Source organism: Mobula birostris, chromosome 21 (genome assembly GCF_030028105.1).
Source record: "Mobula birostris isolate sMobBir1 chromosome 21, sMobBir1.hap1, whole genome shotgun sequence".
In the NCBI taxonomy this organism is placed as follows: domain Eukaryota; kingdom Metazoa; phylum Chordata; class Chondrichthyes; order Myliobatiformes; family Myliobatidae; genus Mobula; species Mobula birostris.
In genome coordinates, this window is record NC_092390.1 from 27,819,612 (window position 1) to 27,839,238 (window position 19,627).

The following is a 19,627-nucleotide window of genomic DNA, read 5'->3' on the forward strand; positions in this document are numbered from 1 at the left end:
AAAGTATTCCACCCAGTATTGTACCTTCTAAAAGCTCAAGTTCAACGTAAATTTATTATCAACGTAAGTATATGTTACCATATAAAACCTTGAGAATAATTTTCTTGCAGGGAACTGCCTTATTCAAAAAGTCCCTTCAGGAAAGCACCACAGGACTATTAAAACAAAAACTTCAAGCCATCTTACAGGTTTCTTCCCCCAGGCAATTAACCTGATCAACCATTCTAGCTGGCCCCCACCACCACCACCACCTATTACCCCACCACTGCACTGTAAACATATTCTGATGCATTGTGGGCAAGAGTAAGTGGTGGCTGTGGTTGGATCTTTTAGTTGTTCAGTCTCTCACAGCAGCTGCTTGTTCTCTGTGGCACAGCAGAGGTTGTTCTCAAGTAGCACAGCTCCCTCTTGAACAGATTTCATCCAGATGTATCTACTGAAGGCAATGTCTTCCCAGTTTACCATAAGACACGGGAGCAGATTTGGCCATTCAGCGCACCGAGTCCACTCCGCCATTTCATCATGGCTGATCACAGATCCCATTCAACCCCATACACCTTCCCTCTCACCTCATCCCTCGATGCCCTGACCAATCAGGAATCTTATCAACTTCCGCTTTGAATATACCCACGGACTTGGCCTCCACCACAGTCTGTGGCAGAGCATTCCACAGATTCACCACTCTGTGGCTAAAAAGAAATCCCCCTTACTTCTGTTCTAAAAGGTCGCCCCTCAATTTTGAGGCTATGCCCTTTATCGCTGGATACCCCCACCAGAGGAAACATCCTTTCCAGATCTACCTTATCTAGTCCTTTCAACATTCGGTATGTTTCAATGAGATCCCCACGCATTCTTCTAAATTCCATTGAGTGCAGTTTTTAGATGTAATGTTGAATTTCTTCAGGCTGATTTTGATGTTATCCTTAAAGCATTTCCTTTGCCCACCAGGGGCTTGCCGACCTTCCTTCAACTGGGAGCAAAGAATCTGTTTGGGGAGATGTGACTTAGGGATACAAGGGAATGAAGGGAAAGAAAGATGCAAAAGTTAACCTGGCCACTTCCATACTGGAAACATGGGTAGAGATTGTGAGTTATCTCACCAGTGGATAAACCTCTCAGCTGCCGGCAGAATGGGCAACCACAAATTGGGAAGCACTGTTCACAGAACTTATTAAGCAGCCAAGGTTAAAGTTTGCCCTGTGGTTCAGTGTTCGCTCAAGATCTGATAGAAAGGACTGAAAGACTAAACCTAAGCAAGACCTCTTGTGATACGAATAAAAAGATTGCAAGTGTTAGAAATCTGAAAGGAAAACGGAAAATGCTGTAAGTACTCGAGCAGCATCTGTGGAAAGGGAAACGGAGTTGATGTTTCAGCTTGAAGACCTTCCAGTGAAACTGGGAAAAGTTATGATGTCTGGTTTAGTGCTCCTCCCTTTGACAATGAACTAATGAATGATGAAGATCCAAATATTTATTTAGATATACCGGTGATGGTGCCAAATTGAGGGTGTAATTTTCAGGTGATTGGAGAAAGTATAGGGGGATGTCAAAGGTAATTTTTTTTTACACAGAGAGTGGTGGGTGCATGGAATGTGGTAGAGGCAGATAGGTTAGGGGCATTTAAGAGACTCTTAAATAAACACATGGATGATAGAAAAATTGAGGGCTACATAGGAGGGAAGGGTTAGATTAATCTTAGAGTAAGTTAAAAGGTCTGTACAACATTGTGGGCTGAAGGCTCTGTATGGTGCTGTAATGTTCTATGTTCTAATTTCAGAAGTATTTTCTGACCTAGCAAAAAATATAGCTTTTAGCATCAGGTTATGAAAGAAACAATATAAATGTAATCCTTTCTTCTACTTCTGAGCCCATAAAATGCTCTGTTGAAGGGCCATTCCACAAATATCAAACATCAAGCACTGAACTTCACACGTATATGGTGGCTCAAAGTGGAAAGGTAAGACCAATCAGCAACACAGTTTTCTCTTTTGAGAGGAGGACTGAAACAATAATTCTTCTTACATCCAGCCAACAAAGTCATTGACCTTTTCATTAATGGGTTCAGTGAAAAGTTCATGATTGCCTGCAGCAAGGTTCTGAACCATGCAAGTAAATGTTGTATGGTTCAGGACTTTGCTGAGATTAGCCCCAGGATCAGGAACTGCAAAGTGGTTACATGACAATACATGAGCCCCTGCCCAACCAACACAGACACTGGCATGCTTTAGGGCATTCCAGGTACTCCACTTCTCATTGAACTTATGGAAAACTAAAATGAATATGCACACACTCTGTTAACCTCTGCAAGTGGTACTGCTACCCACCTGTGCTCTTGCGATGATGTTCCTGACATTAGGTGCATTTCTCTACATTATGACCATGCGGACATTTATTGACTATCCCCAGTTGCTCTTGGGAAGGTGGTGGTGAACCTCCTTTCTGAATCACTGCAGTCTTGCTGAAGATGATCTCACAATGCCTTGGGAAAGAGATGTTGGATTCAAACTCAAGAATTACAGAGGAACAACAATATATTTCCAAGTCAAACTGACGTAGACTTGGAAGTGGTGGTGTTTCCATGCATACTGTTGCCTTTGTCCTTCCTAGTGGTAGTTGTGGACTTGGGAGCTGCTACAGGAGTAGTGAGAGTCACTGCAGTGCATTTTATAAATAGTGCTAATAATAATGGTTTAATGGTATAGCAACACTATGACCACACTTCACTACAGTGCACTTCATTTTTTGTTCTAATTGTGTTCTTTCATGTAAAAATTGTACACAATATATGTTTCTGGATTTTTTGTGAATCTTGTGTATCTGATGCTCAGTGCCTGTAATGCTGCTGCATGCTGTTTTTCATTGCACGTGTATAGATGTACTTGTGCATATGACAATAAACTTACAGAGTGTGTGGTGTTCCATTATACCCCACACATCTGCCATTGTAGACAGTTGAAAGACTCCAGAATGTCAGGAAAGAAGTGATTCTCTACAAGATACCCAGTCTTGCAGAGAAACCAAATCTTGTTTATGCAGGTGGTCTAATTGAGTCCCTCATTGACAGAGACAACCCATCACCAAGTCATTGATGGTGGTCCTCTCTGAATAGTTGTGCCACTGAAAATCAGGGATAGTTTGTGTAGATTCAGCATGTCATCTAAAGTTTTGACACACTTCTATAGATGTACAGTGGAGAGTATCCTGACTTGTTGCATCACAGCCTGGTATGGAAACACCAATACCCAGGAATAGTAAAGACTATAAATAGTGACAGATACGGAACAGTCCATCATAGACAAAGTCCTCCCCATTATTGACCACATTTACAAGGAGTGCTGCCAGAAGAAAGCAGCATCCATTATCAAGGATCCCCACCATCTACACCATGCTCTCTTCTCTCAACTATCATCAGGAGGAGGTGCAGGAGCCTTAGGTCCCATACCTCCAGGTTCAGGAATAGTTATTACCCTACAACCATCAGGCTCCTGAACCAGCGTGGATAACTTCACTCATCACAATTCCAAACTGATTCCATGACATACAGCCTCACTCTCAAGGATTCTACAATGCACATGCTCAGTATTATTTATAAATTGATGTTTATTTGAACAATTTGTTTTCTTTTACGCATTGATTGCCAGTCTTTATTTATATGTAGTTTTTCATAAATTCTCTTTTTTTTTGTAAATGCCTGCAAGAGATGAATCTCAAGATAGTATATGGTGACATATGTATTCACACTTTGATGATAAATTTACTTTGACTTTGAGTGGCATGTGGCCAAGTAGTTAAGGCGTTCGCCTAGTGATCTGAAGGTCGCTAGTTGGAGCCTCAGCTGTGGCAGCATGTTTGTGCCCTTGAGCAAGGCACTTAATCACACATTGCTCTAGTCTGTGCGAGGAGTGGCGCCCCACACAGACTTCCAATCTGCGCCTTGTAGGGCATGGAAATGCCCGACGCAGGCCTCTCATGGTCTGAGTTGACGTTCCCTCCCTTAAGTGGCATCCCTGAATCATTGTAATTTCTCAGTTTATGGGTGTGTTGTGCTCCTGAAAAACATCATGTTAAATAGAAATTAATAAATCAAAAATTCTGGGTGAATTGCAAAGGAACATTGACAGATAAAATGTGAGTGTAAAATTGTGATTGATGGGAGCGCAGTGTGGGGGAGGGGAAGTCATTAACTTTAATCCCAAACAAAATAAAATTAGTTTACTACTAACAAGATTTGAAAATTAATATACAGAAATTAAGGATAATGCAATGTTGGGTTTTTGTTTAATAGAACTGAAATGTGTAGCAATGCATGCATGTAGTTGGATATAGTAACAGTGACCATATCACTGGATTGACTGTACTATTGTCATTGATGGGAGTTGATGTTCACATTCCCCATCTGTGAACTTAGAAATTTAATAACCATCTTGTTGGTATTAACCCACTACAGAGATAGACAGACCACAGAAAGCACGTTATACCAAGAACTGTCAGTGGGTAACCAGGGGCTTTCAGAGTGAGCAGTTAATCCTATCTGTATATGACACTGGTTTTGGGACTGCCTGCTTCACACGAGGAAGCAGAGACAATCTGAAGAGTGATTGTGTCCATTCATCACATGTATACTTCAAGGCAAGCAGATCCTATAAGCACATGAAGTATCCATTGGATGGGAAAGGGGCTTGTTTTGCTGTCGCTGCTTGTGTTGTTCTGTGGAATGCAATGTTGGCACCAAAATGTGTGATGACACTTGCAGGCTCGACCCATCATATTCTTAGCTGCCGTGCTGGTTGTTAACACAATTGATTCATTTTGAAGTACTTTGTACATGTGATAAATGAATCTGAATCTGAAATGTCTTATTCCCACCTGACAGCACAAATGGATAGGCACGAGGACCATGGAAGGATAAGAGGTTTTAAGAGTGTATATTACAAATTCACCAGAAAATTTATAGGCTAAGATTATTAAATCATGAGGTATGGGGCTACACAGTCTATGCATTTCTTTGTACAACTATCCACCTTTCTGACAGTTTGTCTAAGAAAATGTAGATGCCTTGGGCTATGCAACTCATAACTAGGGGGATAACTAACATTAGAGAAAAAACGTTCATGAATAATGTTAAGAATAGTCCGACAAAGGGGAATGAACCTCTGTAATGCTCTCTCCGCAAAGCTAATAAGACTGGGGGTCCATTTTTTAAATTTCAAAATTAAGACTAAATTATCTTTTATTAGACATGCCAACCGGGAGAAATGGAACCAAGATGGGGAAATTGAGTTTTGCCATCATCTAACTGAATAGAGAAGCTGCAGGGAAATTAATGGCCTACCCTAAATAACCTGCAGAGTTCAAACAGGTTTAGTTCATAAATGTAGATAGTTTAAATGGAAAATTAGCAGTGGCCAACTGTCATCGACTTTAAATAAGCAATTCCAAGACCAATTCTGGCTGTTGCCCATCTGCTTAAATAATAGTCCAGAAGATGATCGACAACTCACTTACCAAACAATGACAGCATATTGGAACATCTTAAATCTCAGATGAAGTGGATGGGCCAAGTAAAATTAGGACAAGTTACACAAGGCAATTATGAAAATGACATGTGCATTGTTCAGGAGGTAAGAAAAGTTAACCCCAGTTTAAGAATTATTTACAAACGCTGTCTAAATGAAGAAATGTTGGAAGTATAAATTATCCCTCTTGGCATGTTGACAGGATCATCTAGTTTTCCATTAATCTCCCATTCTTTCCCTACATTCTATGCAAATTTTTCCTTCAACGTATCCATACTTGGCTGTGTGCAGATGCAAAAAATATTTACACAATAGACTCCAGAGATTGATTTATAAAATTATCTTTTAATGCAACATAAAACTGTATTGAAAATTCCCTTTTATAAAGCTTATCCACAAACAATATCATTTTGTAAAAAAAAATCAAAAGACATAGAAAGGTTGCTAAATCCTTCCCTGCCCCTCCCCAACCTGAAAATAAACATCTGTGCTATATTTACAGATAAATCATCACTCAAGGCACTGAGTTATTGCTAACCTTCAGCTAAAGCTGATAATCAAACCACTTTGTCCATTAGAAAGCCACTGTGCCTTGGTGTTAGCCTACGCAAGGTTAGCATGGCACCTCCTCACTGCAGTGAGACAAGCACATATTCTTCCAGTGTTTCGTACAGAAAATTCTTTCAGTCTACCTTCTGTAAACTGAAATGCCTTCACTTTGGTGTACACAGATATTACTGACTTGAAAACGTTAAGAGGGATTCACAATAATGGATTTCCTCTTAGTTGCTAATCATTGAAAAAAAAATCACAAAACTAAGTTTTATATATCAAAGTGACAAAACAAAGCCTTTTTCCCTTTGAGTGTGCAAAGTTGTTTTCAATCAATCCAACAATTAAAAATCTCTACAGACCATATGCATAATTGCCATTGAAAATAGAAAATTTTAAACTATTCACATATTTTAATCTCCGATTTCGCTCATGCAGCAAAGATGAAGTTCACCTAAAGCTACCTACGCAGAAGGCTTAGCAGTTTAAGCTTTACAAAGTGTGTCTATCGTATCATAAATAAAACTCAGCCGCTGTGGCTGTACCTCTCTCTGTTTTTAAAGGTCAAGCAGAACAGATCAATCATGAATTTCAACATAATTGGGCAGGAGAAAAGGTAGGCATTTGGAAGCTTCCTTCATTTCGGCTTTAAAAAAACTTCATAAATCCACCACTAACAGTACAAATATATCTTTTTCAGACTTCTTACATGGGACCAATGACAGCGCAAACAAGAAGGAACAAGAACATTGTCGCAGAAAGAGAGAAGAGAAATACTGATCCTGTTGCCGGGAGACTTTGTTGGGTTATAGGCTGCTACTGAAGCACTGAAGATGGCCTTGCTAAGGAACAAACACTCTTTTGAATTAAAAAAAACACTTAGTCGAAGAACTGATAGCTTCTCACCAGTGTAGGAGTTAGCCATTTTCTCAGGCATGCTGATGAAGTGAAACAAATCTGCCTTTGAATGGGATGATGGGATTTGAAGATAGATGGGAGGGAAATTGACTTCATTTTCGTCAATGTCACTTCTTAACTTCTAATTACATGTACCATCAGTAACACTTTTACAGACGACACCATGGAGTCCTCCAGGTTGGAGGTCAAAGAGTGGGAAATATCTAAACACTGGACCTTGGGAACAAACCTCTGGCTCACACAGTGCATGCCAATTTGCTGAATTCCTTCAACTGAGAGATGAACTGGCAAAGCTACCTTAGTATGCCAGGAAATTCAGGACCAGAGTAATGTCAAAAACTAGCCTTCCCTGCCCGCATTTCAAACTAAACTGTATCTATAATGGCACACTATGTTTTGAAATTGTGCAGGCCAATTATTCCTGTCCAAAATGTTCATGTGAGTCAACAATAAAGCACTCAGACAACAAAACACTTTCATATGGTAATAAGCGTGACATTCAAAACTGAACTGCAAATGATCCTAGAAAAACATGCATGCTATTTACGTCCAGCTGTTTCTGCTTTTGACATCTCCCACTGCCAAGTACATCCAGAAACTTGCATGTTAACTTACTATTTTATTAATAAAAGCTTTTATTGGAAAATGAAGGCACAAGTTTTGCCAGTGTCACTGGTTCAGTTTGCATGGGAAAGCTGCAAAAGAGTACCGATATAGAGCTGCACCAGCATTGCACCCAGTGCAGCTTGGATTGTGCTTACTCATTTGAGGCTCTGAGGATTTGAGTTGATTGTGTGTGCAAACTGAGCACCGACAGCAACAACCAACTGACACCGGCAGCATTTGTATCTACATTTCCCTGTAAAATTATGTCACTGATATTGTCCAAATTCTTATTGATAGGGTCATTGGGAATGTGAGAACAATGAACCAAATAAATCCAATCAAAATTCAGGAGAGGACTCTTAACCCAAAATCGTTGAGGATGTGAGAATGTGGTCTCACAAGAAGTACCTGAGGTGAATGGTGGAGATCCATTTAAGTGAAGATGGGCAGACACAAGAAAGGATTAGAAGGATGTATGGTCAGAGGCGAGAGGAAGTTTGCATAAGCAGTGGCATTGACCCAAATGAGGCAAATATGGTTCCCCTGTGGTTTCTCTGCTGGAATTACTATGTACTTCAATGATGGATCTGGCTGTATAAAAGTAATGATTTTAAAATATCATATAAAAATAACAATTTTTATAGCTCAGAAAATCAGCATTCTCAATGTAGCGAACATGCTTAAGATGGCAGTAAAATGCAACTGGTTTAATTACTGACTGGAGGCATTGTTTCCATATTTGAAATTGGATGAATGTAGTTTTCTGATGGCTAGGTATCCAAGCTACATTGGACAATATAGCATTGTAACAAGTGTCTAGAATGGTGCTAGTTTCATTCAAGCCCCTGCATATGCCCACTCCATTTTACCTAATAAAATGCATCTGTCTACTTTCGAGGACCAGAGGATAGTAAATGATTCCAAAGGTCGAGAAAGCCAGGACCTGTAAGATGCTGAGGCAATCATATGCAAGTCTCTCTGCCTAGAAGTACTACCATCTCACACCCTGCTAATAAACTATACACAAAATGCACTTAGATTAGTGGTTCGAGTCTAAATCTGTGGTAGAACCTAACATTTCAGTGCATAATTTAAGTTTTTTGTTCTCTAATAAATAATAGAGCAAGAAAGCTTGTGTTAATGAACATTCCCTAATCTGCATATAAACTGGTACCGTATTTGGAGAAACAGGAAAGGCATCCGTGGAATACATATTGATAAGCCAGTTCTTTTTTTCCATTTGGCACAACAATTTGCACAAAATCAATCAGGCTTTGGTCTTTGTAATCCAAGCTCCTATAACATGGAGGGCTCTGTGCAGTGAATGCTCTCCACAGGTTCAATGTCAGGCACGGGTTTGTGTCAGTCCCTCTTGTGGCAGCTGTGAGTTCCAGTTCACTGCTACCACCGGCCACTGATGCTGGCAACTTCAGAATGGTATTGTCGCGGTAGCCGGCCACTCGCTCCGCCTTCCAGAAACGTTGACCGGATGTTCGGAGGTTCAAAGGGCTTTCGACAGTTTTTGTTCAGTTCTGAAAAGGAGGCAAACAGCAACAGTGTTCACTACAGGCACCAACTAAGACTCAATTTTAGTCATTAGTATTGTTTGTAATTTAAACAGTAATGATCAGAATGTCACAATATTGCTGCTCTCTGTTATCCATTCCTCTGTTTGTTTACAGATCTTGCATAAGGTAATCATGAACTGCCAGATGTAGTCTGATCAGTGCCCAGTAACATATATTCCACCCAAGTCTGTCTTTCAACGACTTTAGCATTGAATTATATTATTGATAGAAGTTTCTTCAGTGATGTTCTTGAGTTCATCATTCACTGGTGCACTTATTCTTTGTACCCCAGCTGATGAAGCTCCGTATCCCTTATGACTTCTTCACCACCATATCTACTTACTCCAGAACCTATGATTCCACAACCTGCAGACCTGCATTCAGGGATCCTACAACTTACCTTCTCAATAATTATTTATTTACTTATTTACATAGTTTTATTTGCACAGTTCATCTTCTTTTGCACATTGGTTGCTTGTCAGTCTTTATTAGTATGCAGAATTATTTTCATTGATTCTAAAGTATTTCTTTATTTTCCTGTAAATGCCTGCAAGAAAATGAGTCTCAGGGTAGTACATGGTGACATGTATGTACATACTTTTTTGGGTGGTGGGTGGAGATACATCTACACCAAAGGAAGTATAAGGCGCTCCTTTCCTTCCCACCGCTAGCCTGCAGGTCACCCTTGCGCAAGGTGTAAGACCTTTTTAGCTTTCCCCCCCCCCCCACCCCTGATCAGGATCACGTGAAGTTGTGGGAGAAGGTGGTGGATGATTGTATGAGCAGCTGGTGGATATCACAAGTCCTGGTTATGTGACCACTGACACCAGGCATTCTCTGAAGAGTATTGGTAGTGGGTGTCCAGAAGAAGGTAATGGTGAATCACTTCTGTAAAAACAATTTGCCAAGAACAATCATGGTCACAAAAAGACCATGATTGCCCATGCCATACGATGCAGCACATAATGAACAAACAATATGTACTTTGATAATAAATTTACTTTAAACTTTACACAGTACTTGTGCTACCACCTTCAGGGGTCTTGGGATTTGCACACCATGTTCCCCTAGTTCCATAGGTCTCCTGGCTATAACTGATCGACCCATGTTTTTCTGAAGGACAGGAAGAAAATCCAATAATTCCCCAACAATTGAGATCAGACAAACTGGCCTGTAATTATTTGGCTCATTCCTGCTGATCTTCTTGAATAAGCTACCACATTTATAGTCTTCTAGTCATCTTGCGCCTCACCTGCTCATGGTAATCTCCACCCTTAGCTCACATATCTGTCTGTGATCATCAGATCTTGGGGATTCATCCATATTTATGCCTGCTAAGACATCTAATAACTCCTTAATGCCACTGCCACAAATACAGCCTCCAGCTATAACAACCTTCTCCTTAGTGACTAGGGATTAAAAGTACTCATTTAAGACCTCAGCCATGTTTTTTAGCTCCATGCACAGAATTCTCTTTGGTCCCTACTACACCTTACTCTTAATACACATAGTAAAATGTGTCTTGAATTTTTCTTATCTATTAGAGGGTGGCAGCAATTAGTGTAATGCTTTACAGCACCAACTGTAAGATTGGGGTTTGATTCCTATTGTTGTTTCTATGGAGTTTGTACATTCTTCCATGATCCCATGGGTTTCCTCCAGGTGCTTCACTTTCCTCCCACATTTCAAGGACGTATAGTTAAGGTTAGTGAGTTGTAGGCATGCTATGTGGTCGCTGGAAGAATGGTGACACTTGCAGGCTGCCCCCAGCATATCCTAGATGCAACAATGCATTTCACTGCATGTTTCAATGTACATGTGACAAATAAAACTCATCACAAATCTTTAAATCTTTTGATTTTCTGTGGCCACTCCTTGATCTCCCAATTTCTGATGCACCTTTGTATCAGAAATCTGTACTCTCTGAACTCTCCAAGTGCCTCCTCTGTTTTCAAATCTATCACACAATTCCTCCCCCCCACCCCCAAATGATCCCTTGACATCCTGGTTTATCTAGACTTGCCCTCCTTACCCTTCAGCTTTACAGGAATACTACCAAGTCCAGTCCACTGCTGATGTATAGTGACTGAAGTTCGTACCATCTAAAAATTGCACTACAGATATATGCGTGAGGCATTCTGATAGCACCTACCAACATCACAACTCCTGCCCCCAAGGACCAAGGCAGAGGGACCAAAAAAGCACCATCATCTGCAGCCTCCCTTCTAAGTTACATACTGACTTTGAAATGCCATTGCTGGGTCTGAACTCTCAGCTCAGCTGCTTTGTGGGATTAACTCCACCAGAAGGACTGCAGTGGGTTAAGGCAGCAGTTTACCATTCTGTACTTTAAATAACCACCCAATGATTAAAGAATAAAAGATCACCTTTACTTGTCACATGTACAACAGAACATACAGTGAAAAGCGTCATTTTCATCAAATCAAATCAGTGAGGATTGTGCTGCCTGGTTTTGCCAGGCTTCAGGTGCCAATATAGCATGCCCATAACTCACTTACCCTAACCATACGTCTTTGAAATGTGGGAGGAAACCAGAGCACCTGGAGGTAACCCATGCAGTCATAGGGAGAACGTACAAACTCCTTATAGGCAGCGGAGGAAATGTTACCCCTATCTTACAGCTGGTGCTGCAATAATGTTATGCCAACTACATTGCTGCTGTGCTGCCCACGGTAACTTTATAGGACATCTTCAACAGCATCTTCCAAGATTGTAACCCGTATCGCCTTAAAAATTGGTAACAAGTGCATGGATGCACCAGCACCTTTTCATTTCAGTCTACAATTAGTGCTCACCCACTTTCTCGCTTCTCTCGGCTGGTGGGACATTGCCTGTTAAATCTTTAAGAACCACACAGTGCTTATCAAGTAGCTGTCACTCAGCAGATACTCTTTACATGCATTGAACTGTTTAAAAAACGCAAATTGTTGTCTTCTTGCTAGCAAAGGTTAGCCAAACCACATGGCATCGCTTGCCTTACAAAGTCCTTTCCATAACAACAGTCAATAGCTCCTCCTCATTGGATGTCTCTGCCAATACGCGTAATTCAAGAAAACCTGCACGAACACTGACTTGCAATTCTGAATGTGGGAACTGGTAACAAATAGAAATCAAAGATCAAGTTCATAGTTCAAAGAGAATTTATTATTAAAGTACATACATGTCACCGTGCACAAACCTGAGATTCACTTTTTAAAAACGCAAACAACAGGAATTCTGCAGGTGCTGGAAATTCAAGCAGCACACATCAAAGTTGCCGGTGAATGCAGCAGGCCAGGCAGCATCTCTAGGAAGAGGTACAGTCAACGTTTCAGGCCGAGACCCTTCATCAGGATCTTCCTTCAGTTAGTCCTGACAAAGGGTCTCGGCCTGAAACGTCGACTGTACCTCTTCCTAGAGATGCTGCCTGGCCTGCTGCGTTCACCAGCAACTTTGATGTGTGTTGCTGAGATTCACTTTCTTGTGAGCAATCACAGTAAATACAAGAAACCCAATAGAAGCAATGAAAGACCATACCCAGCAGGGTGGACAACAACTAAAAAACAAAGAAATAATAATAAACAAACAAACAAATAAATAAATATTGAGAACCTAAGATGAAGAGTCCTTTGAAGTGAATTCAGTTCAGTGATGGGGCAGGTGAGGTTGAGTGAAGTTAACTCCTCTGGTTCAAAAGCCTGATGGTTGAGGAGTAATAACTGTTCCTGAATCTGGTGCTGTGGGTTGCTAGGCTTCCTGAAGTCCGCGGCGAGAAGAGAAAATGGCATGGATGGCAGGGATCCTTGATGATGCTGCTTTCTCACGATAGCAGTCCGTGTAGATGTGCTCAGTTGTGGGGAGGGTTTTACCGGTGGTGGACAGGACAATATCCACTACTTTTGGTACGTTTTTCCCTACAAGGTGTTCCCATACCAGGTCATGATGCAACCAGTCAATATACTCTCCGCCACACATCCTTAGAAGCTGGTCAGAGTTTTAGATGACATGTTGAATCTTTGCAAACTTCTAAGAATCAATATTATGTTGGACAATTTCAACAGATATACAATTCAATACAATTCTTTCAACAGTTGACCTTTTCAACAGTGAGCGGAATCAATTCTGATTTCTGGGGCTATCAGTTTGGGGTTTGTATGTTCTTCCTGTGATCATATGTGTTTCCTTTTTAAGGATTCGCTTTATTTGTCACAATTAAATTGAAACATACAGTGAAGTGTGTCATTTGTATGAAACCTATTCGGTGAAGATGATGCTGGGTACAGCCACAAGTGTCACTATGCTTCTGGCTCACAACTGTACACCTTTGGAATGTGGCAGGAAACTGACAAACCCGGAGGATACCGAGGCAGTACGGGGAGAACATACACACCCTTACAGACTGTGGCAGGAATCAAACCTTGATCAGTGATTGCTGCTGCTCTAAAGTGAATGCACTAACTACCGTTACCATGCCCTCTTTTGTTGCTCTTATTTTCTCCCACATCCCAAAAATGGGTGGGTTGGTAGTTTAACTGGACATCACAAATTTCCTTGAGCATTTAGGATTGGACACTGGGCCAAGGGCCCTTTTTCCATGCTGTTTGAATCCATGGTTTGTCATTTCTGAGTGGGGAGATAATCAGTGCCACTGGGGGGAGCTGAGAATTGTACAGTATGGGTGGATTGGTGGAAGGATGCCCTGTAGACAGAATTACTTTCAAAGAGCTGCTTAGATTTTAATAACATAATTTCTCGGCCAGATATCACTGTTTCTGTGCTAGTCAAGGATGAATGCCAGAAAGCCTGGACATAGAACAGATGCTGTACAGATAGCTATTCTTTCCTGTGTTAAGACTGGGCTATTGGGTAATTTATATGATGCGGGTTAATACCTCAATTAAATTAGAAGGGAATTCAAGAAGTGCATTAAATATTTGTGAAGTAAAATGCCGTGACTGAACCTGAAAGGAATCTAGAAAGTGATCAGAGAAAATCAGCCATGGTTGACTGAAAGTGAACAACAATGTTGTTGTAACAATTTATTGTGGCAAACTGGTGATTACAAAGTGAGTGAAAATATATTGCTCCCTTTCATTCACTTCCACAAAACCACATGCACATTAAAAAAAAAGCCTTGTTGCTCATTTAATCTGATAAAAAATTAAAATAATCAAATCATTGAACAAGTTGAGAACTGGATGGATGAAGTTTGTCAGGCTAATGAAGTTAGGTCCTGGTTCATTAATAATGCAGATAATGTGTCTGATAATGAAGCTTGTTCTTACAGCTGAGGCAACAAAGAGAAAGAAAATAATGGCAGAAACTTTCAGAGTGCTTCTGAACCAAACATCAGCCATAATGAAACTCAATATGCTGAAGGTGTAAGATAAATATGATCTGCATTAGCACCTAGTTAGAGCAATCACAGCTAGAATATCTACAGGAATCTGATAATATGCAAAAGGTTACTTCTATTTTCAGCTATTTTATTTATCACCAGAGTTTGGAATAATTTAATATGCTAACAATATTATATAAATGCAAAAGGAATATAATACAGATTTTAGAAATCTGAAACGAGTAGGAAATGATAAGATTATTCCATACATCTAGCACCATTTGCAGAACGGGAAGAGTTGGAAACAGAGGTATGTTGAAACTGGGTAATGTGTTTGACGGGGAAAGACTGAACTGCAAGTTTTCATGTGCATTTTTGCAACCATCCATCTTTTTTTTTGGCTTTTTCACCCTGTACCACAAATTCCAGCAGAAAGAAGAACCATTTTCCAAACGTTTACCCAAGCAGAAATTTGGTCAGATCCCAAACCCCTGTGATTAGTGGTGTTCCACAAGGATCTGTACTGATACTTTTGCTGTTTATAATGACCTGGAAGAAAATGTAGATGGGTGGGTTAGTAAGTTTGCAGATGATACAAAAATTGCTGGTGTTGTGGATAGTGTAGATGACTGGCGAAGTATATAACAGGATGTAGAACAGTTGCAAATATGGCTGGAGAAATGGCAGATGGAGTTTAACCTGGCCAAATGTGAAGGGTTACACATTCGTAGGTCAAATGTAAAGTGACACCCTTAATAGTGTTGATAGGCAGAGGAATTTTGGGGTCCAAGTTCATAGCTCCCAAAAAGTGGAGACACAGGTTGATAGGATGGTTAAGAAGGTTTATGGCCTGCTTTCCTTTATTAGTCAAGGCACTGAGTTTAAAAGTCGGGAAGTTATGTTGCAGCTTTATAAAACTCTAGTTAGGCCGCATCTGGAATACTGCATACAGACCTGGTTGCCCCATTATACAGGAAGGAGGCTGAGGCCTTACAGTGGATGCAGAAGTTTACCAAGATGCTGCCTGGATTAGAGCACGTGCTGTAATGAGTGGTTAGATAAACTTGGGTTGTTTTCTCTAGAGCAGCGGTGGCTGAGGGAAGAATTGATAGAGGTTTATGGGCATAGATAAGAGTAGACAGACGGTAGCTTTTTCCCAGGGTGGAAATGTCTAATACCAAGGGACATGTATTTAAGGTGAGGTGGGGTAATTTCAAAGGAGATGTGAGGGGCAGGTTTTTTTTATACACAGAGTGGTGGGTGCCTAAGAGGTTTCTAAGAGACATTTAGATAGGCACATGAATGTGAGGAAAATAGAAGGATATGGACATTGTGTAGTTTAGTTGGCCATTTGGTTACTAGTTTATTTGGTTCAGTACAACATTGCGGGCTGAAGAACCTGTTCCTGCGCTATAATGTTCTAAGTTCATGGCCTAAGGTAGAAGGAGTCAACTTTAAAAAACTTGGCACGTTTATTTTTCCCACATGTACACACTTAGTCCAGTGGTCATGGAGCATACGGATCCCTTCTTTGTAAAAGCCGGTGTCTTGGACCTCCAGAAGTGGTGCACAGCATGGGTGATTGATTAGTTCGTGGCCTAAGGTAGAAGGAGATGAGTTATTAACTTCAAACTTTCTGCATTTTCACTCAAAGAGTTGAACTGCACGTGCATGTAACGAGAGCTGTATAACTCGTGTCTTTCTACCTGGAGGTCCAAGACACTCTCATTACATGCATGTGCGGTTCAACTCTGAGTGATTACGCAGAAAGTTTTAAGTTAATAACTCATCTCCTTCTACCTTACGCCACAAACTTATCACTCACCCCTGCTGTGAACCACTTCTTCAAAGAAGGGATCCGTATGCTCCATGACCGCTGGACTAAGTGTGTACATGTTGGAGGGGACTATGTTGAAAAATAAATGTGCTAGGTTTTCTAAAATTGACTCCTTCTAGCTTAGGCCACGAACTTATCAATCACCCCTCGTATAATTAGCTAAAGGCTCAGTGATGACACAGGAGAGAAGAGCTATCTGTAATACAGTGTTGTAGGTCCAGGGCTTCTGTCTTGTTCTGTTGGTAACAGAGAAACAGTAACATTTGGCAGAGAAATTCTGTTCTGCAGTCCACATCTGTGGAAATATTTACTGTCCATATAGGAAGTTCATGCAGGACAAAGGAAATACCTGTAATTAGCTGAGACAAATTGAAAAGGGTTAATAGGATGTTCGGAGGCTGAATCTGCTTCTTACAGAGTCACAGAACACTACAACAAAGAATCAGACCTTTTGACCCATCCAGTCCACGCCAAATTATTATTCTGCTTAGTCCCAACCACCTGCACTTGGACCATAGCCTTCCATACCTCTCCCACCCATGTATCAATCCAAACTTCCTTTAAATGTTGAAATCGAACCTGCATCCACCACTTCCGCAGGCAACTCATTTCACGCTTCCCCCACTGTCTGAGTGACAAAGATCTTCTCCGGGTTCCCCTTAAGCATTTCACCTTTCACCCTTAACATATGACCTTCAGTTTTAGTCCATTATGTGTTGATAGAAGCAGGGCTGTGGGACATGCACAAGCACGATACTGCTGGAGAGAGAAAAACTGAGCCAAAGTGATAGAAAGAAATGGCAGTTCCAATACAGGCAGAGTGATTTACCCAAAGTTGGAGAACTCAGATGAGCTCAGAAAGCTGGAATGTGCCCAGATTGAAGATGAGGTGTTGGATTTCAACAGAAGCAGAATGTTGAGGAAATCAGTTGGTCATTCCTCCAGCATTTTGTGTCTGTTGCTCTGGATTTCCAGTTTCTGCAGAACCTCTTGTGTTTATGTTGTAGTTCAAACTTTTCATTAGACCTCACTGCAATAGCACAGCAGGCACCGACACATCGGTCTGAGTGGAGAATTGAAGTGATGCGAATGCCAAGGTCACCCCAGCAGACTCCATAATCTGTGTTCTGGTTTTCCATTGTAGCCGATTAGTTATTTACCAATGACATTAATGTGTGTAATTCAGTTGAGTACCCTCTACTGTTGTCATTAGTGAAGCTCTGTGACTGACATCGCACAAAAGCCTCAAAATTAAGTGTGACTCTGTTTAACGAAGGCAATCCTGTGATATTTAAGAATAGCAATGACCACATATTTGGGTATTTAACCATGCTACCCAGTAACCCCGCAGCCCCAATTAATCCTCACCAAATCACAGGACAATTTCTTTGGACTGTGGGAGGAAACCGGAGCACCTAGGGAAAACTCACACATTCCACGCAGAGGACATACAGACGGCGTTGGAATTGAACTCTGAGCTTCAACAGTAGTAACACTATGCTAACCGTTACCCTACCCTGTCGCTCCTGGAATTGAGAATCATGTAGAGTTAGAGTCATGGACTTAGACTGCACGGAAACAGGCCCCTCAGCACACCTCATCCATGCCACCAACGCAAGAAAATCTGCAGGTGCTGGAAATCCAAAGCAACACACACACACACAAAATGCTGGAGGAACTCAGCAGGCCAGGCAGCATTTATGGAAAAGAGTAAACAGTCAATGTTTTGGGCCAAGACCCTTCATCAAGTCTGCTCAGGGCCTTTCATCTATGCCAGCCAAGTTGCATACCTGAGCTGGTCCCATTTGCTTTCATTTCAGAATCAGGTTTAATATTACCAGCATACTTTATAAAAGTAGTGAGATGGCATTCATAGGTTCAATGTCCATCAGAAATCTGATAGCAAATGGGAAGAAGCTGTTCCTGAATTGACGAGTGTGTGTCTTGGAGCTCCTGTACTTCTTCCCTGATGGTAGCAACGAGAAGCGGGCATGTCCTGATTGATGGGGGTCCTTAATGATGGACGCCACCTTTTTCAGGCATCGCTCCTTGAAGGTGTCCGGGATGCCGGGGAGGCTAGTGTCCATGGTGGAGCTGGCTGAGTTCACAACTTCCTGCAGCTTATTTCAATCTTATGCCATAGCCCTTCCCCCCACCCCACCCCACACTACCCATATCCCTCCAAACTTCTCCTGTCCAAGTTTCTTTTAAATATTGTAATTGTACCTACATCTACCATCTATCCTGGCAGACTGTTCCATATATCCACCATCCCATGTGAAGTACTTGCTCCTCACATCCCCTTTCAAGTTTTCACCACTTTCTTTAAACATATATCCTCTAGTTTTCGATTCCCCACCCTGGAAAAAAGATGGTGACAATCCACCAGATCTAAGTCCCTCATGATTTAATAAACCTTTACAGGGTCACCCCTCAGCCACATTTACTCTGAGAAAAACAGTCCAAGCCTATCCAATGCCTCCTCATAATTCAAGCCCTCCAGTCCGGGCAACGGTAATGGGGATGGTGAACAAGTTTCTTCTACATGCATTCTTTCACCAGTTTCACAGACACCATCACAATCATTACTGCTGAAGAACAAATAAAACACTCTGAATGCTGGAAATCTAAATTAAAACAGAAAATGTTTCCCAGCGTGGAAGCATAATGGTTATGGTAATGCGATTAGAACGCCACTGTAAGATCAGAGTTCGATTCCTGCTGCTGTCTGTAAGGAATCCGTACATTCTCCCTGTGACCATGGAGGCTTCCTCCAGGTGCTCCCACAGTCCAAAGGTGTACGGTTAAGGCTACTGTTTTCTGGGCATGCTATGTTGACGCTGGAAGTGTGCTGACACTTGCAGGATGCCCAGCAAAATCCTTGCTGACTCGATTTGACACAAACGACACACTGCACTCTGTGTTTCGATGTACATGTAATCTTCATTGGAGGTAACTCGGAAAATGTGTAGCACGGGAGGTTGATGTTTGGGCTAAGTTGTTCTCCAACCTTGGCAATCCATTTGTAAACATTTCATCTCCATACAAGGAGACATCATCAGTACACTGCCCACTTGTGGTGTGTCCTCCGAATGCTTGGCTTTTATATACTTACTAATTAGTTGATTGGTTGTCCTTACGGAAACTCAATTGTGACATAGGGAGGAGGTTTCATCGCTGATTGGTTGCGTGGTGAACTCTGTGCTTATATGCTAATGTGGGCAAAATTCCAGATAATGCACAGAGTTCGCCACACAACCAATCAACCTATTGATAAGCTGAATAAACTCTT

At 41.3% G+C, this 19,627-nt stretch overlaps 1 protein-coding gene across 4 annotated transcripts in view; it reads right to left on the reverse strand.

Annotated features, from left to right (window-relative positions):
• Positions 1-5,841: 5,841 nt before the first annotated feature.
• LOC140185694 (protein bicaudal C homolog 1-like) overlaps positions 5,842-19,627 on the reverse strand; it is a 340,760-nt gene continuing 326,974 nt past the window's right edge. For all 4 annotated transcript variants that reach the window (XM_072239227.1, XM_072239226.1, XM_072239225.1 and 1 more), the window contains one exon: positions 5,842-9,124. In XM_072239227.1, the coding sequence (XP_072095328.1) occupies positions 8,994-9,124 (131 nt within the window). In that variant the 3' untranslated portion in view covers positions 5,842-8,993. The remainder of the gene's footprint in view (positions 9,125-19,627) is intronic.